At 45.3% G+C, this 19,999-nt stretch overlaps 1 protein-coding gene across 11 annotated transcripts in view; it reads right to left on the bottom strand.

The window, feature by feature from the left end:
* Positions 1 to 19,999, bottom strand: part of LOC144807664 (protein mono-ADP-ribosyltransferase PARP12-like) — a 393,804-nt gene that overhangs the window by 209,491 nt on the left and 164,314 nt on the right. For all 11 annotated transcript variants that reach the window (XR_013606379.1, XR_013606384.1, XM_078673300.1 and 8 more), the window contains exon 4: positions 12,041 to 12,118. Coding sequence is in view for 9 of the 11 variants with exons in the window: in XM_078673300.1 (XP_078529426.1) it covers positions 12,041 to 12,118 (78 nt within the window). In the remaining 2 variants the exon portion in view is untranslated. The remainder of the gene's footprint in view (positions 1 to 12,040; positions 12,119 to 19,999) is intronic.

Here is a 19,999-nt window from a genome sequence, read left to right as displayed (position 1 = left end):
TCCGGATGGAGGGGGACATACCAAGAAAAGTGAGAGCACTCTTTTGGGAGCGACTTTCTAAGGGTTATGACATTCTTCTAGCTGAACAAGAGTGGCCACCACAATTTGTCAGGGAGTGCCCATATGGCGAAGACATCATTATGCCAGCCTGCTCCAACCACATTCCAATTTATTTAAAATATACCTATGCCAAGAAATGGGCAGTTGCCCAGGCTCCTGCATTATATAAAAATCATGTAGGATGGGATGAGGATTCTCCTCACCATAAAATCCAGTTGAAAAATCAACCAACTGCACAAAGGCGGTACCCAGTTAAGAAAGAAGCTAAAAAACAGGTCAGGGAGATATTAGATCAACTTGAATACCAAGGGGTGATTGAAACATGCACCTCGTCAATGAACAATCCTTTGTTTCCTGTCTCCAAACCAGACAATACATATCGTCTAGTATTGGATTACAAACACTTAAACTCTTGTTGCAAAACTTTTGCAGTACAAAATGCAAATAGTGCTGGAACAATGAATATAATATAAAACTACTTTAGATATTTCTAACGGTTTCGTCTGTCAAAACATTGCACCAGAAAGTAGGTATTTGAACGCTTTCTCAATTATGTGGATACAGTTTCACGTCTGTCGTCTCCCACAGGGATTCAAGAATAGTCCTGGATTATTTTCAGCTAGAGTAACAGAGTTACTAAAAACATATGATGACGAAGCATTGTCATATGTCGATGACATCTATCTGACAGACGATGACTTGACTTGGATAGGCACTTGAACAGGGTGAACAACATCATACTTGGCTTCGCCTCTGAAGGGTATAAATTCAATTTCAAAAATTTGAAAATTACCCACCTCAAAGTCCTATTTTTAGGATATGAGTTATCGAGTGAATGCAAAAGCCTGGCAGCCAACTTTTTTAGAAAAGTGTGCGCTGCTCTAACCTCCAAAAACGCTGAAAAACTTACAGTTGATTCTAGGTTTCCGGAATTGCGGAAGAACATACATTCTAAACTACGCAGAAAGGATTAAACCTCTCTATGAATTAATCAAATCTGATTTTAAAATAGTTCATTGGACATAAAAACACACGGAAATTTTACGTTCATTGCAAACAGACATGTTAGCAACTAAACATTTGCAAACACGCGTAAACGTATGCAACTTAGTGATCCGAATCATTCCAGGACAATGCGGATTCACGTACTTAACTTTTAACCCCTTCCATGCTCATGACGGAACGGTTCCGTCATCAGCGTCGGTGCTCCGGTGCTGATGACGGAACATTTCCGTCATGAGTCAATGTGATTTATGACCCTTCAGCACTGCAGCGAAATTCGCGCAGCACTGAAGAGGTTAACGAAAAAGTACCAATAGCTTACAAATCACACTTGTACACACAAGTAGAAAAAGATTTGCAAGTCTTTATGGCACATACGCACTTCAACAGAAAAAATTCTGACAGCGGTTTAAACTGCAGTAGCAAAAAAGAGAGCCCTCGCACAGGGTAAACGCATTATGGTCGTTACACCTGTACCTGCCTTAGAGGCAGTGACAAAAGCGAGCATTCCAAATGCTAAAGCTTTATATCCAAGATGGATACAATGGGTTAATTCCCTTGCTGCAACAGACGTCGAATACGTTTTTGATCCTTATTTGAAAACACAAGCATTTCTACAATACGAACAAGAATGTCCTCTGCCTACTGAAATTCTGCCTCTAGAACAGTATGAATGTATAATTTATACTGACGGAGCGGTCAACCTGCTATGGGGGTAAAGAAGCCTATAGTGCGGCGTGTGTGATCATTAAAGGTCGCTCGCGCTATGGCAAATTCCGACCAATGGTCACTAAAACACAATGTCTAGGAGATTGTACAGCTCAGCGAGCTGAACTACAAGCATTCAAGATGGTGCTTGGGAATACGGACCGCGAATTCCCCACACTCATAGTGTGTGATTTGTATTATTGTGTCCAATCTTACAATGAATACTTGCAAAACTGGATTCAAAACGGTTACAAAGATGCAAAAGGTGGCACAATCAAGCATACTCTGCTTTGGGAACCAGTAGTTCAGTTACGACAGGGACTACAAAACACTCATGTGATACATACGCTGAGTCATCAACGTGATGGCGTTCACGTTGCAGGGAATTCATTGACTGATGAAGCCGCGAAGGCAGCTGTGCAAACGGCTTCCGTAGCTGCAATCACTCGTTCAAAAACAAAAATAGATGGCAAAATAATGCAAGCTGTCAATACTTCAAGCAAGTGGTAAAACATTACCAAAAGGCTTTCCACTCAAATACTTATACATAACTGATGTGAACAATGTTCCGTTTGCTCGAATCCCTGGAGTGGGGGATAGAGTAATCTCAAACATGGAACATAGATTAGGGCTAATCTTAGTAGCACATGAAGGGCTTGCTTCTGCACATGCAGGTGTTTCCGCCACAGTATCATTATTAAAACAGAGATACTGGTGGCCGCGCATGAGGAACCAGACCAGGAACTATGTTTTGGAATGTGAAATTTGCCAGAAGATGAAAGTCTCTACAGTGAAACGTCCTGCACAGATGCCCCTGTTGATTTCAGATAAACCATTGGCTTGCGTTTACCTGGACCACTGCGGTCCCTTACAGAGGGAAGGTAACTATAAATATATCATGGTCGCAGTGGATTCATGTTCAAAATTCATTTGGATGTGGCCTCAGCGCTCGGCTGGCGCTCAAACTGTTATAAAAGATTTGCAAGTCTTTATTGGCACATACGCAGTTGGCACGCTACATTCTGACCAGGGTCCTGCGTTTAGCTCTCAAGCTTACAAGGAGGCCATGGAGAAATTGGGCGTTGCATTGCGGTACTCTAGTCCATTCCATCCTGAGGGAAATTCGGTAGTGGAGAGAAAAAACCAAGACATAAAGCAATCTATAACAGCTAGGGTATTAGGCTTGGGTGGCGGGTGGGTCAAACATCTAATAAGTGTCCAACGTAGTCTGAACAATCTGCCAAGAAGTTCTCTAGGGGTATCACTCCATATGAATATCCTTTTTGGTACCAGAATGTTAATATCGGATCTCGATTGTCAGACTTCAGTGGTAGACCAGAAACCCTTTGATATCAAAGACCGTTTCTGTTTTACAGGACTTAAATGAAATAAGAACGAAACAAAGTAACGTGATCCTGAAGCCAACAACCACTGAAGAAAAACCCACCGTCCCAGCAAGGCCTGTCTGGATTCCTAAGCTTGGGGAGCCAGTCAGAGAGAAGATTGCGGACAAGAAGGAATTTGGGGCTTCTTACAGACAACCAGTACCTGTCCTAGCAATCCACGAATCAAGAACAGTATTACTGCCGCCCCTTGCTGGTAAAAAGGAGAACAGGTTTGTGTCCATCGATCCTGGTCAAACCGTATCATGTGGCCGATCATAAGCAGTAGGCCAAGTGGACTCCGCCAATGTAGCAGACGCCCTAATCTGGCTACTCTCCAAGAGGTTCAAACTGAGAGACTCATCACCTTTGAAGAATCTGCAGTGCGAAAAGAAGAACTATGCAATAAAGCTATGGAACTTATACCTCTTGAAACCCATCTAACATTTTGTCAAGAAACACCTGTCTACAACGAAGTAGCATCAGACTACACGAATGTATCAAGTGATCAAGTGACTCCAGCGATTTCAACGAATCCTGATGCAATCCCAACAATTGACAAAACTGCCTCTGGCTATTTTATTAACTTTGATACGTTTTCCAAGTATCCCGGCGAACCTGAAACAACGCCAGTAAAAATACCTTTGAAAGAACGAGCAACAGACCTTTTTCATCACTTAGAAAAGACTTATCTGGTTTCACCATGGATTGAACATTGGATTGTGTTGGGTGTGCTTTTTATTCTACTTTGGTTGACTCTGGTAATAACTTTGGGAATGCTGATAAATGGAAGATTTGTTAAAAAAGACACAGCGAGTAAGAACATCAACTTACTGCTCAAGCCATACAAATAAACTCATCGTGAACAAAGAGACTTGTCAACAGTGAACATCACAGCCGTTCCTATACCTGGTGGTATAGCTTGGGACAGAACTGATTATGACATTTTTGGCCCGTCGGAGCTGTTGAAGATTCAACACCAGTTCAAGATTTCCTTGAATGACTTTCTTTCATCTAGTACCTTTTCTGATGATTGGGACTTCGAGATTGTTAATAATATGATGTCAGACTTAGAAATGTCTGCTGTATTTACAAATCATGAATACTTAGAAGGTTTGTCAGATTATGAACAAATGTATTGTTATATCACTACGGTCATAATTTCTTGCACAAATCTGCAAACCCTAGAAATGTACTTGTGTATAACCAATGGGAACATTGTCCTACGCCACCAAAGGGTAGCTCAAAAAAAATGTGGGGAAAATTTCCATACTTTTAAAGTTTTAATACTTCCAATCCAGAGGCATTTTACTTTAGAAATGTTAATAAGACAGGAATGAAAAGTATATTGACAAATACCAAGCAAATTTATTCTGCAGCCATTTATGCTCAGCTGTCTTCACTAGATTTCAACTTTTGAAAAGACAACGTTGAGACAAAAACTGTCTGGGGCACAAAAGATTGGCAAGTGCAGGGGATAGGAGCTTTATTTAGAGCTTGCATCATCCCAGAGCAAATTATGTTTTTGAAAGACACTGTCCAACAGACGTCTTGTCTTGGGTTAGCCAAGATAAAAGATCTAAACAATCCGTCAATACCTACACCTACACCTGATAGCAACAACACTTCAGAGGGGAAAGTCGACGTACAAACTATTTTGCATCACAACAGAACAGATCCAGATTGGAAAAAATTGTTAATCTGGCCCGCAGACGCAAACACCTGTCAAGATAGATTCCGGAATAAAACACGGGGTTCACATTCACTAGGCCCGATCCAAGATGTGTTCAGAGCCAGCATCCAGGAATAGTAACAACATACAGTGTAGGGAAACTGTGCCTTGAATGGCTACATAGATCTACACTAAAGGATGTAAAACAACACTTATCTTTACTTAAAGATGGCGCTAATCTTAGGGAATTCTCGCTAGGACCAGGAAAACCGCGCCATAAACGTTTTATATGCCGGTATCTATGCTGCTTATAATGAAGCATGGAAGATTACACAAGCAGAGACTGCAGAAAGAATACGAGAAATTGATCGTATTAATTTAGAGAAAACTCTCTCTGTAGTTGACAATGGATTAACGACTCTGTCGTCCAGGATATATTCTTTGGACAGCATAGTATCTTCTGCCAAAGACATAATGGAACAGTACTTGGTCATGTTGCAACATGGTCAGTCGCAAATACGTTCTATCATGCTATTAGGCTGGACGTTACATAACATTCATTCAGGCTATGTGCCTTGGCGTTTAATCAATACTACGTCACTGTTTTTCAGAATTCAGTGTCACTGATAAACAGATCAAACTGGCACAGAGGGGAGCAGACTATACGTTGCTGAACATTGAAAAACTGGAAAGATTGTCATTTACTGTCGCTGAAAAGCCAGCCACAGAATGGATTATACAGGGAACAATCACTCTGCCTGTTACAATTTTCCATTTTCTGTATTGCCTAAAACACATACCAGCAGGCACATATGAAAGGTTGGGTAAAGAAAACATCAAGACATCCTGGGAATTACCATACACACACAGATGTTGGAGTGGGGGAAGAGAAGTTTTTCTTAGTGGTAAAAATTGTGAAAACGCACTAAGAGCTTCTCTCCTTTGTCAGGGTAATTAATTTACACAGGGCCTGCGACGGTTCGTCTAACGACTTATCCTGCCACCTGCAAGGTTCACCAGCTGCAGTGATTGAATCAATTTTTGGACAGCTTTCTAATGGAAGTTACCTCATGTGGAACGATCACAGCTGCTGTGGCATGTTGCCAGGCTTACCCTAGCTCGTAACTGTGTCAGCCAGGATCACTTGCTGTATGCAAGTATTGTTTCCAAAAACCAAGACAGACCGGGAGTCACTGTTATGGCTTTCACTGAACATCTCTTCTATACAAATTGATACTTTAAGCAGAATGAAAGCCATTCTTTTACAGAAAACTGTGCGACTGACCTCGGCCAAAGAGACCTATGATCTGCAAGGACTTCTGCAGAGATATATGCCCTCTCAACTACAAATTGCCCTTACATTTCTCGGAAATGTTAAGTCGTATCTTAAACATGTCTGATACGAGTGGTATTGTACATGTATTTGAGACAGTTTTTTCGGGACTGTTAGCACCTTTTGAAGCAATCCTAGGAATATTTCCAAACTTCGTGCACTCTGTTTGGCGGATTGCCTCTCATTTTGGGAATCGCTGCAGGGATACTATTTTTGCTCCTACTGCTTCGATATGGCAAGCCAATCCACAAGCGACACCCAGTTCACTGTGGAGACAACTCTACTGGTGATGAAGTGTTGTGAGCGCATCATCTAAATTTTGGGACTACCTCGTCTAAGAGAATTGAATATGGTTTCAATCATTCAGACCAATTTGGCAAGATTGCATCTTACCTGTTCTATGCTGCATTCTATGCAGAGAAGAATGCTTGCTAGACACATGTCTGACACTCCCATCAGTCATGCCAAATGATGTTGATACTTTGCTTGAACCAGTAATGGCCCATGCACTGTGTTGTCCCCAGCGGCTACCAATTCTGATGACGGCATTCATTGAGATCTCACAGACGCAAAATGCTGACGGTGAGGTACGAGAGAAAAACAGGCACACAGGTACCTTCTAATTTGAACATTGCTAATGCGACAAATGCTGACAGCGATGATTCACATCTACGTGCGGTTGATCTTCTTAACGAGGTAATCCAACTCTTACCTACAATGGTAGACAAATTTGTCACAAATTCTTCACCAAGCCAGGTTTTCCCACTATGTGCCACATCGCACACTTAGATCTTCCACCTCGAATCTTCTGAAGCCCCTGGGTTTTAGGTGCACGACAAAGGGTGGGAAATGGATTGCGGTGCTTTTCTCTCTCCCCCTTTTTTAACTCTCCTCCCCCCCCACAACCCTCCCTCCCGCTTCTCTCTTTTGTTCCCTTCCTCCCCTTCTTTTTTTTCCCCCTCCCCTCTCTCTTTTTTCTTTTAAGGGAGTCCAAAAAATAAAAGATTTTGTATTTTATTTATTTACAGACCTTTTAACGCTCATTCCAATTGTTTCTGTCCTGATGATGACCGCAACTCCTGACAGCGGTTGAAACGCCGTCGACGCTTTTGCGGCTGATGAACTTTAGAGGGCACATAATCACTGTATATGTTGTATCCCTTCTTTTTAGAACACAAATTCTGTTTGCCACTTGTTTTTTTTTTGTATATATGGTTTGCATTTCTATAAACCAGCAAATATTTATTGAGCGCACTATTTTATAATACATTTTGTGACATTTTTTCAAATTTGATGATTGACAGTTTCTTTGGATTTTTATATTTTTTTAAACAAATTCTTGTACTCCATCCCAACAAACCTTCCCTCGCCCTACCGTCTCTTTGGCTTCCCTCTTCCCCCCTTCTTTCTTTTCTCTCTTCTTTTTCTTTACCTCCTATTATTAAGAATAAGAAAGGCACTGGTTCTTTCTAAATTTGTGATTTGTTTTGTGCTTCCTGAACTATTGTTAGGAATAATCATTTACTACCCCTGGTTCAGGTCGGTGGGTTGCCTCTGTTGATGTCAAAGGTATCTTGGAGGCAGTGGGGTGCTCTGTTGGCTGGTGAAAGTGGGAGCAATACCTTGTGCGGCCTGGTGAACCTGCACCACAGTGGTATGCAGTGGTGGAACTTTCCTGGAGCTAGGCTACCCTACCTGTGATGATGATGAAGCCTAACACCCTCTGGGGCACCCTGTGCCTGAGGTAGACCCTAAGTCCTGGGACACGGGACCAACACAGGAAGGTGGTGTGTTGCGCCAGCCTGGACTAACACTCAGGCCAGTTTGAAAAGATGCTGCAGGCCACCCTGGATACTAAATGCACCCTGGAGTTGAAGATCGATGCTGTGTCCATAGACATGGGCCTGCTCCCGTCAGATCACCAGAAACTGGTGGAGAAGGTAGATGACGTGGAGTCCACTTTGACCTTGATATTCGCAACGGTGCAATCTCAACTACAGGAGATGTGGGTGGAAATTACTGCTCTGCAACGGAAGGTGGAGGATGCTGAGGGCAGCTAATGACAGAATAATGTCAGCTTTCTGGGCTTCTTGAAGCGCTAAAGGCCCTACTGTGGAATTCTTCCTGGAACAGTGGTTGGTATTCACAGCGTTGGCCGGCAAGGTGCCCAAGTTTGTTTCCGATTAAGCGGGAGCACCGCCAGCCAGATCTTCCTCCACCTCCACGCCCAGTGATAGCATGTCTATTGAACTTCGGATGCAGAGACCTGAACCTCCAGCTTTTCAGGTCTAAACGCCACAGGCAATTTGAGGGTACTGCATTAAACATCTACCCAAATTTCACCATAGAAGTACAGCAGCGTCGCAACACCTAGACCTCGGTCAACTCCGGAGCCTTGGACTACAATATGCACTCCTCTTCCTGTCGAGGCTTAAGGTAACTGAGGGGAGGCTATTCACTCTTTCTCGCCACCCGAGGATGCTTGGACATGACTGCACGCGAAGAATTTGGTGACACCACCGACAGAGGCCCCACAGTTTGATGTCTGGCTGACACCAAGATTGAACCGTCACTGCTCCAAGAGGCGGCAAAATCGTCCCACCACCGACCAGGCAGCCAAGGAGCGGACACAGGTAGTAGCAGAGCTGGATCATACATCCACCAATGATATGATGGACTCCCCTCGGGAGGAGGTTCCGGGGCCAGATCTCACACCTCGCCTGACAGATGACTTGCTTTAGGGATTCTGTATCCACTGACTGGTAAGGCCAGTGCCCATGCTGATGGGCTAAGCGGGCTATGCTTTGGACACAGCCCAAGGGGAAGGGCAAGCAAAGGGGAGGGTGGCTGACCGCAATGAGAATCACAGAGGACTTAGCAGGCTGGGAGCTGTTACACATGGTCTGCCATGCACCCAGTTTACCGTATTGGACTAAAATTAGTAGTTTTTTTTTTTGCTGTGTTCCTGATGTTTGTACGATGGTCAAACACTAATTGGTGTCTGGGAGGGATGGGGGGGTTTGCACAGTTTTTATGTTTTAGGAACTACACAAATATACTATGTTAGTCAACACTGACACCGCTGCATGCCTATCCCTCTGGCAGGGGGTTGATACTGATACATACACAGTATGGCTGTGCCACCTCGGCCCCCACCATGACATGAAACCCCAATACAACCTGCTGCTGTGGAATGTTAGGGGCATGGTTCCTCCTACTAAAATGCATTGTATTTACTTCTATCTTAAACAACCGTACATACAGAAAAACACACATGACGGAGACAAACGACACAAACTCCACAGGAAAGGGAGGGGTCAGTTGTATGGGATGACGACATTGGCATATGCGAGAGGAGTACTGATTTAGATTGCACTGGTGGTCCTGTTCGTGGTCGGGTAGGCCTGTATGTTGTAGTGGAAGGTCACTTAAATTGTATGCCCCTTGCTCTGGTTGCTATTTATGCCCCACATCCGTGACCCAACGCCACCACCATATGCGGGAGTGACTTTAATTACATACAGGATTAACCCCATTGATGCTGCCGTCGGCCGTTGAACGTTCAGAGCACTACCTGGCTGGTGCTGCGAACGTTCAACGGCTGACGTGGCCCCGCCCACTCTGTCGAACGCCCGCACTGCGCCGAAATAACGGCCGCAGTAAACGGGTTAAGGGCCACATGCATCATTGTAAATTGTGGTTGTAAAGGGGCAGATTCGCAGAATCTGCTCCTTTGCCACCTCAATTTTTGCATTTGGGATGCATCATCCCCAATGTAGAAATCGCTATTTAAGTCATTACTAAAATTGCGATTACTTAAATTGCGATTGCATTAAGTGAATCGCAAATTGCAATTTCCTAAATGCAATGCAACAACAACAAAAATTGCGATTTCGCAATTAAGAAATGAAAATTACCGTCAATTTAAAGTTGATGGTAATTTGCGAGAACTTTGAAAAATGCACAAAAGTGCATTTTTCAAAGTTCCATGTTGCACACATGCATGTCCTTCGAGCATGTGTGTGTGCAACCTGTGTTGAAATTGCAGTTTCAGGGGTGCATCAGGGTGTCCGTTTGGCACCCTTGAAATTGCATGCGCAATTTGCGAGTACCTAATTGGTACCCGCAAATTGCGAATGCAATTCCCATTGATTCTTATTGGCCTCTAGGCTCAGAGGAAAGAATGGGAAGCAATTCCTTATTTGAGAATCGCAATTTGTGAGTCGCAAATAAGGAATGTGTAGGAATCGCAAATTTCTTTGCGATTCCTACGTTCATAAGCATTTGCGATTCCTAAATTGTGATATCTTAAAAATCGCAATCTAGGAATCGCAAATGAATATTTTGATGCATGTGGCCCATAGTTTCTGATCGCTCTCTCCCCAGTCGGGGGGAGGCAGTCACAAAATGACCCAGCATTGTCAGGGATGGCTGCCAAACAGTAGATTACACAATATCTGGCACCTGCACTATCCCAAGGCAGTATCGGTCGCAACGAATTTCGTTGCGCGCATTGCATCACATTTGGTGATGCAGTGCGCGCAACGAAATTCGTTTTATTTATTTAAATGTTTACTTACCTGTAAACCTCCGTAATCCATACATTACTACCCCCCACCCTGCCCCTCCCCATGCCCACGTCACCGCCCTGCAGAAACACCTACTGCCGACCGCTACTGTCCCAAGGACAGGGAGTACTCTTTTTATTCCCCGTGCACAGCCCACATACAAGGCTAGATTTTTTACTTTGCTGTGCATTGATCAGTCTCATTCAGTAGCGGCCTGTGGCGCAATGCAGCGCGCGCAACGAAATTCGTTTAATTTATTTATTTGTTTACTTACCTCTGTTCGGCCGTATTCTGGATTTTACTACCCCCACCCTGCCCCTCCCCCTCCCCTCGTCAGCGCCTGGCATCACTCCCACCACGGGCCGCTACTAGTCTCATTATTCTTTAAACTAAATACCTGGCGTGGCCACTGTCTGACAGCTGCCAGCTTCTACTGACTGTTAGGTTTGCAGACCCACCTTGGCAGCATCTGCTACATGGACAATGGTGTGTGCCCCTACTGATTGCCCTGACGGAGTGGCACTGTCGCAAGGATTGAGCGTGGTACCAACAGGCACCCAACACCCATTTGGCTCACCGGGCTTTAGCACCACCCCACTCCCCCCTGTTGTGTGTCAGCCCGGCTGAGACAGCTTCGCGGGCTGGCGACAGGCCCGGACTGGCCGTTGTGGGCACCGGGCAATCCCCTGGTCGGCCGCAAGGGTGGGGGCCGGTTTTGGGCCCTGGGGGCCGTTTTTGTTGCAGAGCCGTTTTTGCGGCCCTGTAACAAAATCGGCTGAAAAGCGGCCCTGGCAAAGCGCTCGCCCCCCTCCCGCCCGGGGGGCGGGGGGGCCGGCCGAGCACTTTGCCAGGGCCGGTTTTGGTTCCCAGTCCGGCAGTGGCTGGCGACCGTCTAATTGCAGCCACAGCCGAGTACTTCACTGGTCTTTAAAAGACCATTTACTTGTTAATGAAGCTTCTGTTGTGTTTTCACACCTTCTGAGAGCCATTCTGCCTATGGCTGGAAGAATTAGCCCTGCCCCCCCTCCCCCCCCCCCCCCCAAAACAATCTTTTTCGCCCCCCCCGAAACTTTGCTTTAGTTGCCCGCCTGGGTACCAATGACCAATATGTGCCCCCAAAGGATGGTGTGAAGGATCAGTGTATGACCCGCAGTGCCAGCATGCGTGCAAGTGAATGCCAATATTGACAGTGCACGTGCCTAAGCCCTCTCGCGAGACATCGGGGAGGCAGCAACCATCATGGGTGCGGTAGGGCGCGGCCGCTATTTAAGGCCAAGCCCGTCCCAGAAGTCCGCTTACTGTTCGAGAGTCTCACCTGCGCCCAGGGCGTGTCTCCTGCTCCGCGGCAGTGGCATCCCTTCGGTGGCAGCGCCTTCCCTTGGGCTGCGCGCATCTGAAAAACAGGAGACAAAGAAACACAGCATCAGAGCTGGTTTACGCGATAACGCGCCGCGCAGCGCCGCATGCTTGTTTTAATAAAAACGTACCTGATGTTTGGTTACGAGGCAAAGCTCCTGAACCTGGGAAAGAACACAAATACCTAGTAGCCGAACTTTGGATACTAGTGCATGGGTGTACAATGTGTCATTTTGCAACACCGTCAGAACGAATCCAGTAACAGTATATTTCTGTGCGTGTAACCCTGTAACTCATATTATGCCTTGGGTAACTCATGTGGTTAACACTGTTACGGGAAACTTTTGCTAACCGTGTTTGAAAACTATGTGTGACTAATATATGTTTTCACTAGGACACTGTGTTGTATTGTAATAGTTACCACTGCGTTCATGATATCATGATGTGATGTTTACCTCTGTGCTTATGATATGATACTTACCACTGTGCCGTGACATATAACACTACCCAATCAAGCAATCATAAACTTTATTCGATTTGACAAGTAAATCAAAAAAGCACACAAATAACTCATTCAGTAAAATATGTCAAAGAATAAAAATACATAATTTAAGTAAAATACACAAATTCATTAAAACATCGCTGAGTCCAGTGAAAACAATGGAGAATGCAGACAGATATGTTAAAAAGCAAAATGGCGACCCAAAATAAGTCTATTCCATTATTCATATCTCGTCAATTCTGTCATAAATACAAGAGAATCACATCCCCGCCCTGCAGGATAGATAAAGTGCATGTGCAAATTTTCGAGAAGTCCCCTTTCATACTTCCTTGTTCTAACAACACAAGAGGGAGAAAAAGAAAAAAACACAACTGCATGCACTGCAGTTTAATAAACTCATTTATCGATATCGTTTTCGTATTTTGAGCGCTCCTCTTATGAAATTTAAAAAAGCATCACAGGTATGAAAAGAGTGAAGTAACTGTAAATAACTAAAACTTTCTCTTTAAGAATAAGGGCGACAAGGTCTTAATATCGGCAGCAAAAATGTAGGTCTCAATATGTTATATAGTGCACAAAACAAAGTGCAAAGTAGATTGTTTTGCAAGGTAATCACAATGGCACAACCACCTTGATTAGGACAAGCTACCAGAAAATGCACCGTGCTCAAACGAAATCTTGTTACGAAAAATCTATGCTGAGACTCCAGAAAAAAGGATAAATAAGGTTGCATCTGTTTATAGGGAGGCTGACATTCCCCATGCTCAGAGAGCTTTGCTGATTGAATTTCTGGATATAGCGTGCACTGATGCTTGAATAATATAAAGACTACATTTAGAATTTTACCTGAGAAGACATGTTAAGAGGATCATTAAAAAACTCTGACACACCCAATTCACTGGATGCACATTTCAGATAACCGAGCCAGGGCATCCTCTCAGTATTGGTCATGGAAAGACAATCCATAAAAATAGATCTTGAAAAATGTAGCTCTAGTGTAGGCCAGATTTTCGCCCATAAAAGCAAAGGGGCAAGCCAATGCGATCCTCTATGTTCTCCAGGCCCAGTTTCGGGTGGCAAAAAGATGTTGATGCACTCTTGGGGACCGTCAGAAGCTGTCTAATGAATTTATTCTCAACTAAATGGAGCTTAGCACAATTGCTAAGGCCCCAAACTCCAGCCCCATAGGTGGCAGTTTAGAGGCATTTGGCTTTATTCAGTGTGGTTCTTTAATAGGCTTATGGCCCAATTTTACTGCAAAACGGAACAGTGCATGGCTCTGGTCATTTGCTGTGACCTTAGGGTCAACAAGGGATCCCATCATAGCTGAGTGTTAAAAAGAATCCCTATGTAGGAGAAATGTTTACATTTCTCAATCCGATTGCCGGGGACAGCGAACAATTTCGACTTTGTTGACTTGGATCCAAGCACCATAACATAAGACTTTTTATGGTTCCCTTTTAAGCCTAAAGAAGACACAAAGTCTACAAAGGCATCCAAAGATCTCTGTACCGCTACTCAAAGATTCACTGTGTGATTATTTTTCTAACACATTTGAGTTAAGAACTTTGAATATTTAGGCACCATAGAGGAGAAATGGATTACTAATTCAAGAAGTAAACCCCATTAAAAACAGGTAGGTGTAGTACATAGAGGGAGAGGTTGCGGAACTAGTTCTTACTCAACTCTAAAGGTGCCTTTTCCTGTTGGCTGTACTGAACATACATCATTCGGAGAGAGGGAGAGCCACAAAAGTGGGAAAGATTAATCTCATAGGTATAACATAGGATTTTGGGAACACAGTTCAAGCATGATAGTGTTTTAGGAAGAAATCAATACTAGGGAAAGTTCTGGTGAATCAGCTGCTGCCTATTGTTGGAACTCTTGTGCATACAGATCAGAACAGGGACATCCCAGGCCGAAACACCTTCCTTAACATCCGTCGCTTTCTTGGACTGCAGGGGGACCTCCCGGCTGGTGCCGGGGTCCCAGTGGCTGTCTGGATTGATATAGAGAATGTCTTCGACACCTTGGGGTGGAGATACATTTTCGCTACCTTAGAGGCAATGCAATTTGACCCGGGATACCTGAGATCGCTACGTGCCTTATATGGGCAACCGGGGGCACGGGTCAAGATGGGGCAGCTAATATACGGTAACTTTGACATATAACAGGGCACTCAGCAGGGGTGCCCAATATTGCCGATGATTTTCGCTTTACCCATGGAACTGTTAGCCTGTAAACTACGCTTGTGAGCACGTTTGTAGGGGAGCAAGGCACAGGGTGTTTCCCATGTGGTATCCTTCTACGCAGATGATGCCCTTGTTTACCTGTGCGGCGTTGGGACCTCCCTTCCGGACCTGATGGTCCTCTTGGAGGAATTGGGGCACTATTGGGCCTAAGAGTAAATTGGATCAAGTCTTGTGTGTTCCCCTTTTCCCAAAACCCGGAACATGAAAGGGGTAGACTGCCCCTGTCTAGACTTACATTACAGTTCACCTTATTTAAGTACTTGTTCCACTCCAAAAGCAGACCTTCGTGATGGGAATCTGGGTGTAGCGCTGAACTCCATTTGGGAGTCCCGGCCATTCTGGACGTCACTGCCTTCCTCCCTTGTGCTTAGGGTGGCGATGTCCAAGAAGCTCATTCTTGCTCGTTTCTTGTACTTTTTCATGGAACTGCCTCCCAGTTTCCCCACTTACTTTTTGCAGATCTCAACAAGCTCCTAGAGGAACTGATCTGGGGATCAGGCAGGCGCCTGGGCTCCACAAGCCAATGCAGGAAGGAGAACTGGGGGCCCCTAAATATGAGCTCTATTATGCGGTGCTGCACCCTGCTTGGAGCGGGTTGTGGTGCGCAGCTTGCTGTATGGAACATCCATTTACACCTGGCTCTCCTTGCTGGGACCTCAGCTCCCTCATGTGACACGTCAGATGCAGGTCGCATGGCACTGCTGGCAGCGAAAGATAAGTGGCATGGTGACCCCATCATCATATTCCCCATTGATCCCTCTTTGGCAAATGACGGAGCTCCGGATGGTTCTCCACAATCATGAGAGGTGGGAAATGTGGAGGACCTCTATGGGGAGAAGATATTGCTATCCTTTCAGGCCCTTAGGGATGCTGTGGCATTCCAGCAGGTCATTTCCTGACAAATAATGCAACATACTTGGCGGCTGCTGCACAATGGTGGCGCGGGCGTGCCAAGCCTCCCGCTGCAACTCTGCTACGCATAACCCTTACCCAGTGGAGTGCACGCAAACTCATAACGGCAGTCTATACAGCTCTATTGACTCAATGCTGACAGCCGGACACTCAGGCGCGCTAACGCTGGACATGTGATTTTTCAAGTGCCTCTGTCAGATAATCAATGCACCAAGCCCTGCAACAGGTTTAAAATGTATCTCGTAGCACGTGCTTCTGCTACACGTAGTTTAATTATGTGCACCATACATACGCAACATATTGCACACATGCGCCCCGCTGCCTCATCAGCATGTTCACAGTGTGGACAGTTGGGCGTGGTTTTAATACTCATGGTGTGGGAATGTTCGGTACTGGCACAGACCTGGGCAGAGATTGTGCGGATCGCCTCTATAATAGTTGATGTGGTGTTTCAGGTTACACCTGTAGGGCATACTCCCCAGATCTAAGAGGGACAAATACGACACCAAGATTTGTAGATCTGGAGTACGTCCTACTCAAATAACAGATCACTATGTCCTGGAAATCACAGACCCCTCCCGAAAGGCTGTGCTGGCTCGTCCCGCAGCTTTAATGGGCGCATGTGGGGAAGCAGATGTCCTTCCAGAATCTCGCAGACAGGGTGGACCGGTGCATGATCTGTGACATATAAGTCAGGAATTTGGAAGCGAGGGATGATTTTGAGCCTCAGGCTCTTACCCCCGTGACCATTCCAGCTGCTGACGCTTCTTTTCATGTGCAGGTTGATATCTGGCAATATGAGTCTGTATTGTTTATTACTGCTATATATGGTAGTAAAGGGATTTGATAATGGTAAAAACAAGTACTTGTGTGGCTCCACTGTGTTATATCGGGGCCCGGTCTGGGCTCCGGCCTGTATGGTGTGTTTGCAAAATGATGTATGTTTATGTTTTCTTCATTTTCTTATAGTTATTAATAAAAGATATGCAGAAATAAATAAATAAATTACTAGGACTTCAAAGTCCCAACACTGGGAAATATTCAGCAATATGAACATTCATTTAAAGTGCACAACATGTTTAGTTGCTTCTGATAATAATATGTACTTTGGGAAATACCTTGTACAGAGAAATAGCATAACTCAATCCTCTTGGATATTTTGTTAACACCAGTATCTATGGTATTACAATGCACATAGCAGTGTAAGTGCCGGTATCCCAGATTACTGCACATCATGATGGTTAACCGCTTGAGATAAGAGTTGTGCAGTTTTTCCGCCTTCTTCAGTATTTATGTTAAATATGTGCTATCTTCCACTGATTGGATGAAGAATTTAGCACATTATGGGCCGAATTAACAAAGGGAACTTAGAATTCAGGTCTAAACTTAGACTTCAGGTATACCTTCACCTTTGTGAAATGGGCCCTTAGACTTTAGGCCTAAACTTATGCTTCAGGTCTAAGTTTACCTTTGTGAATTGGCCCCGGTAAGTCCCCTTATGTAACTCATGATCAAATCTAGTATTCTCACATTAGGCTTCACACACCAATAATTCAGATAAATATTCTAAATATTGTTAGTTTAGATAGGTGTTTCTCTTTTGTATTGAGGAAATGGCATTGGATATTTGTGAGGCTCCTAGCTACAGGATTAGGATTGGACACAGATGGTTGTAATGCTATTTGTGACATTTAAAATACCAAAAAAGGGTGCTGGATAGGGGATTTTTAAACCTCAAATGTGGGGTATAATCATCATACAAGGTTAAAGTCACTGATAATCAGATTTCAAATCTTAAACATTAGCGTTATAAATTTAAATTGTCAAAAAGACAATATTTTATCATGAGATAGAACATAATAGGGACCAAAATGACACAAAAAGCCAGAAAATCCAGAAAGTGTGTGTAGTGCTAGAGGCACTCTTGTGGTCTGACACCCTGTGAAGACCTTTGACTACCATTATTTCAATTCACTTAAGTGTGTTAATTTATCCTAGCCTGAATGTACAAGTGCCTGCATATGTCTGTTTCTCTAATAAGTTTCTTTCTTGTAACCTTGCAGTCTTTCAGTAGGAGCTGTCACGGAGTAGGACAGCCTTGTCAATGAACAGAACGTGAGAGATGTGCATTTGAAAGCATGAGAGGGAGAGAGAGGTGTGGAATGTACTTTTTGGTCTTGAAGTGCAGTGTAGAGAGCAGTGATGCACAGATGTGCTCGGTGTACATTGAGAGATGAAGTATGTGAATCTATAAGCAGTTGTGCACAATTGTGCATTGTGTTGTACATTGGTAGAATTATGAAGTTCTTACTATTATGGCCTCATGTCATCTTGAATTCTGACTGGCCTTGCTTGAGCTTTATCTTCGTGCACAGCAGCGCTTACAAGTTGTTTGGGTTACTCAGGTTCAAGAATTGTTTTTGTGGGGGCGTGGCCAAGCCAGTGACCAAAATGGCTGCTCGGCTCTGAAGCTCCGTCCGGCCCTCTAGCATTCTGGCGTGTTCCTGTGGCCAGCACTGGCATAGCGGCGCGAGCATGATGTGACAGAAGCTTAAAGCGGCGCAGAATTCTCTGGTCAAAAAACGGAGCCGCTTGGTGCCCGGCTTCCGTCTCCTGTCTTGATGCCTGAGGCCTCATTTGCTTAGAGCGGCCCGGCCGTGTGTAACCCTGGTGAGTGCCGCCGCCCCCCTCCCCCGCAGTGAAGACCGCCCGCAGCCCCTTTCAGACTCCGCCGCTAGCCGGGAGATCCATTGGAACCGGCAAAGCGGTGTATTCCAGCTGTTCACACGGGGCATGCGGGGGGAGGGGCACGCATCGAAACAACACGTGCAACACCATTTTCTTCCCAAGATGTTCTTCTGCACCGGCCTGCAGCGCGGTGTGAGGCGCAGCAACCAATCTGGTGCTTAAAGAGCAAGACACCCCCTGAGAAATTTTCACCTTGTCACGCGCCACCTGCAGTTGGCACTGCGGGCCGGCAGGCTGCATCTTCCTCTCCATTGAAGGTTGGCCCGCTTAGCAATATCGCCTCTGAGTGCCCCCCCAGTGAGGGCACCATTATATCCTGCAGCACTGTCTGTATATTAAGGCGCCTACTTCCCTGTTACAAGTGGGTGCCTGCTTCTCATAGCGGCCACAGCAACTGTGACACAGACGGCTGGGCGGCAGTGTGCCCCTCTTTACTAAGTATACTTGCACGCAAAGTAGTGTATTTCCTTTAGTTAATTTGTCACAGCACTCCCACGGGCCGACCAATACCCCTCCTGATTCATCGTTGGGGGCTTGAGACTGCCGCCTGGTCCATCACACACCAAGAAAGGGGGGAGGGTGAACCCTGGAAACACCCACTGAGACCTAGCTGGTCACACATGCCGTTACACTTTGCGCGGCATGGGCTGCAAGGACCCTAAACAGAGAATGCTCCAGTTTGAAAAAATTGCAGACACCTCCACCGCGCAAACTTCCATCATGGTGGAATCTGCGCAAGGCCCGGTTCTGGGAGATGGATCCTCTGACACAGCGCACTCATTACTCCAAGAGATGCGTGCGGGCTTTAAGGCGCTGGACAGTCACTTTGACTCCCTCAACGACAAATTTGCCAGCCTTGGGGCCAAAGTACCAGTGCACGATAGAAGGTTGGCTGTGGCAGAGGCCCGCATCTCTGATATTGAAGATGGGACGGCACAGTCAGCCAAAGGCCTAGAACGAATGGAGCGCATTTTAAAAGAAGTGGCCATTAAAAATGAGGAAATAACGTGTGCATTCTTGGCGTCCCCGAGACAACTCCCACCGGCTGCATGGATATGTTCATTGAAACTATGCTCTTGGGTTTGTTCGGCAAAGAGATTTTCACCCCTGGCTTTGTCATAGAGAGGGCGCATAGGTCACTGGGCTCTCGCCCAAATCCCGGTCTTCCTCCCAGGCCCATCTTAGGATGTGTCATGAACTTCCGGGACAAGGACACGATTCTCCGCCTGGCGAGAGAAAAGGGAATCGTGGACTGGCAAGGCACCAAATTATCTTTTTATCCAGACTTCACCGCCATGGTACAAGAGGCTAGGCGGAAATTCAGCGGTGTGAAGGCCGCCCTGAGAAACCTGGGTATACGCTATGGTATGCTGTATCCTGCTAGGCTGAAGGTTGATGTGGATGGCAGGGCCCGCATATTCGATAACCCGTTGGAGGCGCAGGAGTTCTGCCGTATGTATAAACAGAAGAACATTCCCACGAGCAGGGCCGGGTCCAGGTCTTC

Source organism: Lissotriton helveticus, chromosome 1_1, assembly GCF_964261635.1.
Source record: "Lissotriton helveticus chromosome 1_1, aLisHel1.1, whole genome shotgun sequence".
NCBI classification, from domain to species: domain Eukaryota; kingdom Metazoa; phylum Chordata; class Amphibia; order Caudata; family Salamandridae; genus Lissotriton; species Lissotriton helveticus.
The sequence above is the reverse complement of the archived record's forward strand: the minus strand, read 5'-3'. Positions and strand labels throughout refer to the sequence as shown.